Raw genomic sequence first — 11,577 nt, 5'->3', positions numbered from 1 at the left:
TGTGAAGTTTATCTTTTCACCAAACAGGAAGCCTTCGATCGTTCATGTGACCGCTGCCATGTTTGTTTTGTGGAAAGTGCAATACATATCCCATGATTCAATGGAGACTAAGCGCGCCAAATGAGCATGCTCTGAACGAGTTTTCAAACGAATTTTGACGGCTTCGAGGAAAACTATTTCTGTAGGATATTTTGGGTAAGTTTTAAAACAGATTTCTTTGGAAAAAAAATTGGAGCTTGAGTGTCTATTTTTATGAACTGAACGTTTTTTGGGCTTGATATGTTTTACAAGCGTGGTCTTAAATATTTGACACATCTGGCAACCGTCGAGGCTTCCATCTTGTTTTTATCGGTCGAGGCCTGTTAATTATATCATTTGTGGTAACCACATTAATTTTGTTTCGTATGTATTTTTCCCTAGTAGAGCTTTTCTAATGGCATCTCTGTTACTTACAGAGGTCTGTTTAAACGTAAATTTCCTTTGATTTCTACTTGTGTTAGCTTACATGTAAGCTAAAACTTGATTACAAGCTCTGGCTTCCCTGAAAGTCAATTTTCAGTTGGTTGAGGTTGGCCCAATAATGCCATGTGTATTTATTTTGTTTTTTTTTGTTTTTGTACAAAGTATTTTTGACTGGCATTTTTGATCACTAAATTTTCGTGGTTAAATATGGGTCTTCCTGTGAGAGTTAGATGCAAATCGCACTGTTTTTCCTTTGTATCTCATTCTTTGTATTTCAGAGCAGTATTGTATCTTGTCTTTTATTTCTTTTGTATTAGGTCATCGGTGACCGTTACCTACTGAAGAAACAAAAAAATATTGCCCTTTTCATGGAAAAAAAACTCAAAGCAAAACACAAAGTTTTAGAGGTGGGCTGGGTGGGGTTGTGGATGTATGTGTCAAATTATGCAGGTTGCAATGAAAATATTGATGTTCTGGTAGCCATACCACTGCAAGGTTGCTGGAAGATTTTATTGGCCTATTTTTATCTACCAACTGTTTTTTATTTTCCCTTCAACAGGGTGTCATTTTTTGGGTTTGGGCCTTAATAGGGTGTCACTTTTCATGCCCTTCATCCTTTAATAGGGTCAGGGTTTAAGACTCTCCATGGCACACACCTATCTGAAATTTATGGAAGTACCCCCCTCCCCCCCCCCCGGGCATGCATGGATTTATTGTGGACACATGCATAAGTTATACACTCAACATCTAACCTATTTCCAGGTTATGATTACAAAATGAGTCTTGCTGAAATCTGTGAAAATGCAAAAATGGCACGCGAGTATGCTCTCCTTGGCAACTACGACACATCACTAGTGTATTACCAGGGAGTTATACAACAAATACAGAAGCACATCCAGCAGTTGAAAGATGATGCCATCATGAAACAGGAATGGCACCAGGTGCGTAACAATAATTTTATTTGATTTCCATGGAATTTTCAGCTGTCTCTTTCATTCCTCCAAATACTACTACTGTACAATACCACAGTACCACAATACCAAGTTTGTGGTATGTCCAGAGTTAAATTCTCTCAAGTGCTGACAAGAAGAAAGTAAAAAAAAATATCTCACATTTATTGTTTTATCCTTCAGGTACGTCAGTCGATTGTCAAAGAGTATGACCAAGTCAAAGAAATCAATCAAACCCTTGCAAATTTCAAGAAGGATACAGTACACTTTGGAGGGCCTCGGCGTTCACATGAAGAGGAACCTACAAGGGACCCAGACGTGTGGCCACCACCCACTCCAGTTGAGAGAGACAACAGGTATATGTTCTACAACTGTTAAACATAGAAATGCCATAAAATCATGATTATTTAATTTTACTTATAGCATCTTAAGTCATGTTTTGGGATGTACCAAGCTACTTAAAAATTGTAGGAAGCCTGAAAAAAATGATTCACTGCGATTGCAAAATAGTCGCAATGTAAGATTGGGGACAATCATTGATATCAACCTTGCCAAATTTAGGTCAGTTACAAATAGTAATAGTGACGTAATTTTTATGTACAGTTTGTAAAGGACTTCTCTAATGGGTCGCAAAGACCCTAGACCCTGTCATTTAACATCTTTATACCTGCTCTTGTGACTTTAAACTGTAGGCCCTCCAAGCCTGCTCCTCGCCCGGTTGTCAGAAAGAATGATGATTATACCCCATCAGTGGGCCGCCCATCAGCAGCACCTAATAAACGTCCTGATCGTGACCGAGGTGGGGATAAGGGTGGACGCAAGCCTGCTGGTGGTCCCAGCAACAAGGCTTCTCGTGATGCCAGGTCGGCGGACAGAGGACGTGGCCAGCCAAAGGGAGACAGAGATAAAGGAGGAGTCAAAAAAGAGCAAAAAGTAAGTGAGTTGTCTTTTAAGTGTGGCATTGAGGGGCTGAATGATAGTGATAACAACTGGTTTCTGGGGAAATCTGATCAAGAGGGTAGTTGTGATTGAATCTTATCTTCTTATTGGTGCGAAACATTACTCCAAGTCATTTCATGCTGCAGCAAACAGGGTTAATTGCAAGCACTAATGAGCCATCAGATTTTTCCCTCAATTTAAGCAATCTGGAAATGTCATAGTGATTGGACCACTCTATAATGTGTCAATCTGTTTTTTTTTTTTTTTTCAAACTTGCTTGAACACAAAAATATTGTTGTGCAGTTTATCGATCAGCTTTTAGTATGAACAGAGCCTTGTTTGAAGTTCACAGCTATCTAGGGTAAACATATATCTACTTGTAGGACAACTTTTTTCACCATTTCCCACAGGATGATGGTAAAGGCGACAGTAAAGGTGACGGTGATGGTGACGGTGAGAAGAGATTTGATGGAAGTGGTTATGATAAAGATCTAGTTGAAGCTTTGGAAAGAGATATTTTGCAGAAAAATCCAAATGTTCACTGGTAAGTATATATTCAAAAGAAAATTCATTTGGATTTGGACCCAGATATCTAAAGTAATTGTCTGCCATTAAAACTTTCTCGATTGAAGTCAGTCTTTACAAGATATTTCAATCTTTGACTATTTGTTTTTGGACTACTAATGAAATATGAAAATGTCAGAGGCAAGAAGTAGCGTGAATACATGTAGTTATGCTTGATTTCAGTAACTTTAATAGCCATCAAATCTCTCTATAATTCTCTGTTACACAGAGAATTATAGAAGTTCTTATGTATTGACCAAGGTGGATGTTCTTTCTGGGACCAGGTTTGCTAGATGATGAAATGTCCTTGCAAATAATTATTATCAAGTTTTGTTTTTGTTTTGCTATGGTGCATTTGTTATGGAAGTGCAACTTAGCCTGAAGAGGTAAAACCATTTTATTAAAAAGACTTTCTAATAAATTATTTTGTTCCCTGATGTATTGTAGGAGTGACATTGCTGGCTTAGGTGAAGCTAAGAAACTCCTGGAGGAGGCTGTGGTGCTTCCACTCCTTATGCCAGACTATTTCACTGGCATCCGCCGCCCATGGAAGGTAATTTTGTGCATATGTCGCTGACCAATGCTAAAACATGACTCTGTTGCACTGACAACCTGCAAAGTCAGACTGATGAACTAATTTTCAAAATTGTGAAAATGTTGTTGTTGTTGTTGTTTTATAGTGGTCAATGCGCTTAGTTACACCTAGCTAGTTCACAGGCATGCCACTTTAAATGAAGGAAACAAATATATCTACTAAACATAATAGGCTTAAAAATCCCAACCGGCCAGAGGCAGACCAGTTGGCTGTTTACAAGCATGACCAAGGAGTTGAACTAGGGTCTACTGAGAAACAACTCCAGCTAAGTGGTCAGAGTGGGACTTGAACCTGTGACCTCTGGATTTCAAGTCTGGCACCCTAACCACTCAGCCACGCTGCCTCCTCCAGAAGACTTAGGAGCTGAAGGAAACTTGATGTTATTTAGTTTCTTTTGCTTACTAGTTTTGTAAGTATTTGAAATGTTGTTATAAAAGAGAATAAAAACTACTAAATGTCCAAAAAGAGCTGAAGAAAACTACTTCCAAATGGGGGATATTTGCGAGAAAAAGAGCTGTGTTGGTAGCAGCAATTACAAGAATCCTGTATTACATTATGGCTGTTACCTGGTAAGGCATAAGGTGTGATACAAGGCTTATACTTGTCCTTGCTGTAGAATCAAAAATAGCTAGCCACAGAATAATTTTCTTTCACAAGTCAGAACATGAAGCATTATCAAAAGAAAGAGATAATAGCCCTTTTCACAGTTATCCTTTCTCATTGGCATCAAAATTTAATCTAGCATGTGTGTGAAGCAATTTCGTGCTATTTTGTAGTTTCAGCCCAAAATTGCCTCCCATCCACATCTGACTACACTGTAATGTAAATGAGAAAAAGCAACAGCGAAAAGGGCCATTAAAGCCTGTGTCTCCTGTACATAGCATCCATACCAGTTGTATGATTACTTTGTCTGTTGTACTTAGGGTGTTTGTATGGTGGGACCTCCTGGAACTGGCAAAACAATGTTGGCCAAAGCTGTAGCTACTGAGTGTGGCACTACATTCTTCAATGTTACTTCATCAACTTTGACTTCAAAGTACCGCGGAGAGTCAGAGAAACTTGTCAGACTGCTTTTTGAGATGGTAAATTTTTATAAGTTAACTGTTTTCTTACTTTGTTAGTAACTATTGTCTATCTAAGATTTGGCCCTGTAGGTAAATCAAAGATTACATGATTTATGTTGGAAGGACCAGGACCACATACAATCTGTTGTCTATCTCAGAAGTAAACACCTCTTGTGCGTGTACTTAGTCAAGGCCAAAGAGTCGAAGAAATACATATAACATAGAACTTTGTTGGGAATATAATCATTTCTCTCTATTAACTATGGTTTCCTGTGCAATACTATTTACAAATTTTAGTAATCTGTCAGAGTTAAATCATAAAACTCCATGAATCAAATCGTGATAAGTGACATTATTGGCTATGTTGATTTTTAACAGGCACGATTCTACGCCCCAAGTACAATTTTTATCGACGAGATCGACTCAATCTGTAGCAAGCGAGGTTCAGACAGCGAGCATGAAGCCAGTAGACGAGTCAAATCTGAGCTGCTTATTCAAATGGATGGTGAGTTGATTAACAGGCCAGTTAGGGCAGTTATTCTGCTTCCCTCATCAAGTTCCAGTCCAAAAGCGCTCCAAATTACTGATCTCCTTGTCTCATCAGTCAGTGTTATCATGATACGTAGCAGCCAAAAAGCCTCATTCTATTCCACCAGTTAAGGGTTGCTTCTTTCTGGATTTGCACGTGATTTTAGCTCAATCGGTGTAACATCACTGGAAGAACTGTTCCTACCCACTAAGGTCAAATTGCACTATTTCATTTCACTATTGTAGATAAATACAATGGGATAAAAAAATACCCATTTCTGTCAAACCGATTTCTTGTCACCAAAAACATAGTTTATAGAGGGAAATGGTTATGAAGCCCAGCAAACATCAAAGGAGCAAGCAAAGATGCCAAGATTTATGTTGGAAGGTCCTCGACCCTGCACAATTTTTTGTTTGCGCTTAAACACTATGCATGAATTACATAACCGACACGTTTCTATTGGTTAGTTCCTCAGTAGTGAGTAAACAACTGTTGTGTTTTGTGCACGGTCAAGGCCAAAAAAGAAATGAAAACATACAACAAAGAAATTTGTCGGGTTTCATAACCATCCCACTCTATTAACTATACCAAAAAGTAAAAAAAAGATGCCTTTTCTGTGGCTCGTTTGTGCGTGCGTTTTTCTTGGGCTTGCGTCGCCCCAGTGAAAGCGTTCGCTTCCCGTAGACACGAGTGCATTGTACGTGCAAGACCAGGCTTTAACTGATTATGTTCAGGCACCGAGCACTAACTAACTGTCGTGGATGTCTCGTTACCCAGGTGTGGGCGGCCAGGTGGAGGGAGGTCCGCAGCTTGTCATGGTTCTAGCGGCTACTAACTTCCCTTGGGATCTGGATGAAGCTCTAAGGAGGAGACTGGAGAAGAGAGTCTACATACCGCTACCTGAAAGTATGTGGCAGCGATTCAAGTTTTTTTCCCACCCTGTCCGAATCCTGGGAATTGAAAAATTGGGGCCTAATGTGTTTTTTTCCTCTAACTTTTATCCCGGGGAAAGCGTGTAGCTGTAGGACCAATAGTTTTGGATAACTTTCAGCTCGTCCGTCGAAACTTCTGATCACAGAGTAAAGAACTATTTGACCTATTCGGAGAGGCCTAAATTACCGACATAAAATAAATCTCGTCCTAGAAAATGTTTCTTTCTGTTTTCAGCGAGTGGGAGCGAATATGCGCAAGTTACCATAAAGGGTTGGGATTTCAAAACACTGGACGATTGAAACGAATTGCAATAGTTACAACATCGTGTAAGCGTGGTTTAAATCAGCTTCGTAGAAAGTTGCGTCTTTTATGTTTGTGTGTTACATTCATTTGGACTATCGCTTGTGACAAATTTTCGTTTCGTTTTAGCTGTCGGGCGCCTGGAACTACTGAAGATCAACCTACGCGGGGTCAACATGGCTGAAGATGTGATTCTGGAGGAGATTGCTAAAAACATGGATGGCTACAGTGGTGCTGATATTACAAATGTTTGCAGGTTGGTTTGTGTTAAGTAGAAATGCTATTCACCGCAGTTAATTGGACACTAGCGGCGTGAAATTTCTTGTGTGATCCACTTATCGAGAGGCTTCAATTTGAATGTCATAGGCCGAGGAGAAGAATTAGAGGCTTATTTCTCTGACTCGCTAGTCAAAAATCCTGCTCCCGCTTATATGCCTGAAACGCTCAATAAAAATCACCCATTGTTTCCATTGCACATATATCTACTGCGTAACTTGTACTCATCGATCAATCGACCGATCAATCAATCAATCAATCAATCAATCAATCAATCAATCAATCAATCAATCAATCAATCAATCAATCAATCAATTAATCCTTAATTTGTTAACGCAGGTTATGTCTGAAAAATGATGATACATACAGTTATAATATAACTATAACTATATAAGGCTGCAACGGCTGATGTGGACCTAATAAATGGATTCATATAAGCTCAGGGCTATTGTATAATTGGGATTTTGCGGTTTTCAGCAAGCGTAAGCTATTCCAATCAGGTTTTTCTCCTAATTTTTCACGTGTTTTTTTTTTTAGGGACGCTTCCATGATGGCAATGAGGCGTCGCATTCGCGGCTTGACACCAGAACAAATCAAGAATTTACCAAAAGAGGAGTTAGATTTGCCAGTCAACATGGAGGACTTTGGTCTTGCTCTAAACAAAGTCTCCAAGTCTGTTTCTGATGCAGATATCAAGAAATACGAAGAATGGATGAAGGAGTTCGGTGCGACATAAGGCTACTCGACACTCATCTCCGTGTCAACTAACCGACGGCCAGGGGGGCGGATGGTACCTCGGGGTTGTAGAATCAATTGGGCATGTCCCCCAAATGTTTCGATTTGAGAGTTCGCACCTTATTCAAAACTGATACACCGCAAATACTAGCAAAACTACAATGAGGTAGCTGTCCAGAGTGTTTCCCTTCATTTCTGCTCCAATTTTCACAATTTATTTCATTTGTTTTATTTTTTGCTTCTTCAAAAGAGGGGGGCTCGCCACCCAATCCACTCCCCCTCTCTTAATCCGCCCCTGACCGTCTGAATGTTCTTACGAGCGGCCAATGTAAACTGTCGGTTGTCGTATTGTGAGAGTGAGGTACGAATCAAGATTAACTTTCTCTTGCAAATATAAGTTAAATATTGTTCCTGGTTTTGTCGATTTGTGTGATAAACGAGTTGTACACAGTGAGTTATTGAGACAGAAGGTTCTCCATTGATAAAAGATGAAGCACTAAAATAGAAAGAACGTCGCTTTTGCCTTTTTCACTTCTTTTTGCGATTAAATAAGGTGATGGGTTTATTCTCTGCAGTTGTGACTGAAAAAATGACTGACGGACAAATTTAACATAAATTTTAAAATTGAACTGCAGTATAAATTGATGTGAGAGGCGCGGTGGCCTCATGGTTAGTGCGCTCGTCTCCGGATCGAGCGGTCCGGGTTCGAGCCCTGGCCGGGGACATTGCGTTGTGTTCTTGGGCAAGACACTTTACTCTCACAGTGCCTCTCTCCACCCAGGTGTATAAATGGGTACCGGCGAATTTAATGCTGGGGGTATTCCTGCGATGGACTAGCATCCCATCCAGGGGTAGTAGAAATACTCCTAGTCGCTTCATGCTACAGAAACTGGGATAAGCTCCGGCCTGATGGGCCACTTGGTTCGCATGCAGACTTTACCTTTACCTATCGTAAACAAACTCCGTGAGACTAATTCGAGTATTTCCCCTGATGAATAAAGTAGACTTATGGATCTTGCCTCGAACGTTCTGTTGCGCTCCTGTATTCGTTTCTTGTGGACTCCTTTCTTCTTTTCGCCATACAGTAATGTCTACTCGCCTGTGCTCTGCCATGCGTCTTCTAGTACGTTTCTCCTTTCGTTCCTGTGTCTGCCTACCACAATGCCTGTGGATCCTCCCTATGCGTTCTGGCTCCCACGTGAGTTAGCTTTGTGATCCCTGTGCCTTCTGTGCCGCGTTTCCTGGCGGTCATACTCTTGTTTCATTTTTTTCATTTTTCATTTTATTTATTTATTCCATTCTAAAATTACAAAGATAAATATAAAGTAGACAAGTAAGAGGAGAAATGGAAAAGGGCAAAAATATAGCAAACTAGTTAGATGCCCTTGTTTAATTGACAATAATAATTTTCCCATGGTATTTGCTCTCGTTCAGACATGACTTCTAGTTTTGTTGCCCTCTTTATTCAAGTTATTCTGTGACAATTTTCTTTGATTTGTTTCATGCCTTTCCTGTCCTTCTAACCCGAGATTTCCCATTGTGCTTTTTATTTTGATATATGATAGTAAGGACTCAACTGCTTCCATAAGGTGACCGTGATCACCACATAATTGCTGCGGAGCGAGCGTAGCGAGCGAGCAGCAACATAATCAGGATTTAAGAAGAATATATAGAAGGGGGTACGAATTCTCGAATTCATCACTTTTTACCAGAATGCATTGCAGTTAACCACACTGCACTGCGCCACTTTTACTGGAGTGCATTGCGCCACGAACACGAGGATGTCATACTCGTCGAGCCGTCGTCCTTTTTCGCGTGGATTTCACTGAGAAAGTTTGCTCTGATTTACCTGTAAAGCGATGTGAAGGAGATCGTGCTTGACTTTCACAACTCTTGCTATGCAGTATGTGAAAGTTTGTAAATCTGGACGATTAATTGTGACATCTTAATCTTAGTATGTCATTTCTTAACAGTCTCGCCTCCTTCGCCGAATTCTTAAATGAATAGAATAATTAAAACAAACGAAAATCGTGGAACACGCTGATTTCATAAATGCTGCAATCTATTCCTTTTCATCGAAACATGACTTTAAGCTTAAACTTGAGCATTTTCACACATCGCGGTGGACACGTTCTCGACACAGTCTGAGTTCTTCTGTCGAGTTCTAGAGATATTTAATGCGTGCCAGTACAGAATTTATAAGTTAGATTTCTGCTCCTACAATTTCCACATCTTTCGATTTTCGCGATCTGGTAAAAGGGAGGCTGATGTGTATCGTTTTATGCCCAAACATACTTCAGATCGCAATGTGCTTTTTGGTCTCGATCCTTTGTCACACCTCGCCATCGATGCGTCATCATGCATGAAGTTGATGCATACAACGACAGATATTAAGTGACACCACGATTTGACACTACTTTGAGAAATAACAGTTAATGTAAGTCTTGGAACCCGCAGATAAATGAATCACGGCGTTAAATATGTCACTATCAACAGAATGTGCCGCAGCATTACTATCTTTTAGATACCCTAGTATGTAAATCTTACAACTTACAAAGTAAAAAGATCTAAAAGGTAAAAATCTTATATCAAAACTAATTCCTGCGGAGCGAGCGTGGCGAGCGAGCAGCTACAAAATCAGGATTTAAGAATAATATGTAGAAGGGGGTACGAATTCTCGAATTCGTCACTTTCTACCAGAATGCGTTGCATTTAACCAGAGTGCACTGCGCCAATTTTTACCAGAAAGCATTGCGCCACGAACAATATAAGGATGTCACACCGTCGAGCCATCGTACTTTTTCGCGTGGATTCCAGTGAGAAAGTTTGCCCTGATTTACCTGTAAAGCGATGTGAAGGAGATGTGCTTGACTTTCACAACTCTTCCTTTTGTTCCTAACGCAGAATGTGAAAGTTTGTAAATCTGGACGATTAATTGTGACATCGTGTCATGTCTTAGCAGTCTCGCCTCCTTGATGGAATTCTTAAAATGAAGAGAAATCGTCGTTACCAAAGCCTGTAGAATAATTAGAACAAATGAAAACCGTAGAACACGCTAATTTCATACATGCTGCCATCTATTCCTTTTCATCCAAACATGAATTTATGCTAAAGCTTGAGCATTTTTACATATCGCGATGGACGCGTCCTTGACACAGTCTGTCGACATTCAAGATATATTTAATGCGGACCAGAGTACAGAATTTGTAAGTTAGAGCTCTGCTCCAACAATTTCCACATCTTTCGATTTTTGCGACCTAGTAAAGGGGAGGTTGATGTGTATCGTTTTATGTCCAAACACAGCTCAGATCACTATGTGGTTTTTAATCTCGATCCCTTATCACACCTCGCCATCAATCCGTCATCATGTATGAAGTTGATCCAAGGACGGATTTTAAGTGGCTATCTTTAAAACAGGGAACGGGGAAGGGGGAACGGGGAACGGGGAACGGGGAATCTTTAAAATTAGGAATCTTTAAAATGGGGAATCTTTAAGAGTGCCTGCCTGTAAGAATCAGACAAATTCTTAATTTCGCGGCAAGGGTCGAAAATTCGATTTCGCTCATATTCTTATGGTAGATAGGCTAAGGCATGACAAAAACTACTGGATAGTTTTTTTGGCAAAATATCCTTTTATTTCAAAGAAATATGCAAATTACCAAATTCCGTTAAAATCGTCATTTGACGCACCATTTTATTAAGCAAGTTTAAGAGCCTCTCATGCAAAACCACATCATTCTTCCGTCTTTAAAACACTCAAATATTTTTGTGCAGTCTTTGAATGTGTACTGGGTTGATTTTAGGGAATGCTGCGTTGTCTTTTTGGGTGCAAAATAACTAAATTTCGAAGACATGTATTTCATTTACTTATTTTCACCATGTGCGAAACCTTCAAATAGATTAAGCTTCTGGTGGTTGATTCGCAGAAGGATGGTCTATAGATTCCTGTAAAAATTTCTTTGGGCAAATGATTGTGAGCGACGCGAGAGCTTTTCAAAGTACGTCAAAAACGCAAATATTTGACCATCCGTCGTCAAATTTCAATTTACGGGTTAGACATATATTTTAGCATGCGCCACATGACTTGACCTATAATAAGTTGAAATAGACACAGAGCTGATAATTTCGATAATGTTCTAACCTTATTTGTTGTAAAAGGCAGGTCCAAAGCCGATTTGACGTGTTTCTAGTCGATCTCTCACCATTCGTCGTTCACAAGGCAGAAGTTTA

At 39.8% G+C, this 11,577-nt stretch overlaps 1 protein-coding gene across 1 annotated transcript; it reads left to right on the top strand.

Annotated features, from left to right (window-relative positions):
- The first annotated feature begins 1,238 nt into the window (after positions 1-1,238).
- LOC110061933 (katanin p60 ATPase-containing subunit A-like 1) lies at positions 1,239-7,862 on the top strand. Its single transcript, XM_089282602.1, has 10 exons — positions 1,239-1,403; positions 1,596-1,768; positions 2,105-2,345; positions 2,762-2,895; positions 3,363-3,468; positions 4,434-4,592; positions 4,953-5,079; positions 5,881-6,009; positions 6,466-6,592; positions 7,150-7,862. Exons 1-10 carry the CDS (start codon positions 1,239-1,241, stop codon positions 7,346-7,348), a joined length of 1,560 nt encoding a protein of 519 aa, XP_089138728.1. The 3' UTR covers positions 7,349-7,862.
- The last annotated feature ends 3,715 nt before the right edge of the window (positions 7,863-11,577 follow it).

This window comes from Orbicella faveolata, unplaced genomic scaffold, assembly GCF_042242905.1.
Source record: "Orbicella faveolata isolate gen_17 unplaced genomic scaffold, um_ofav_v1 contig_12, whole genome shotgun sequence".
NCBI classification, from domain to species: domain Eukaryota; kingdom Metazoa; phylum Cnidaria; class Anthozoa; order Scleractinia; family Merulinidae; genus Orbicella; species Orbicella faveolata.
The sequence above is the reverse complement of the archived record's forward strand: the minus strand, read 5'-3'. Positions and strand labels throughout refer to the sequence as shown.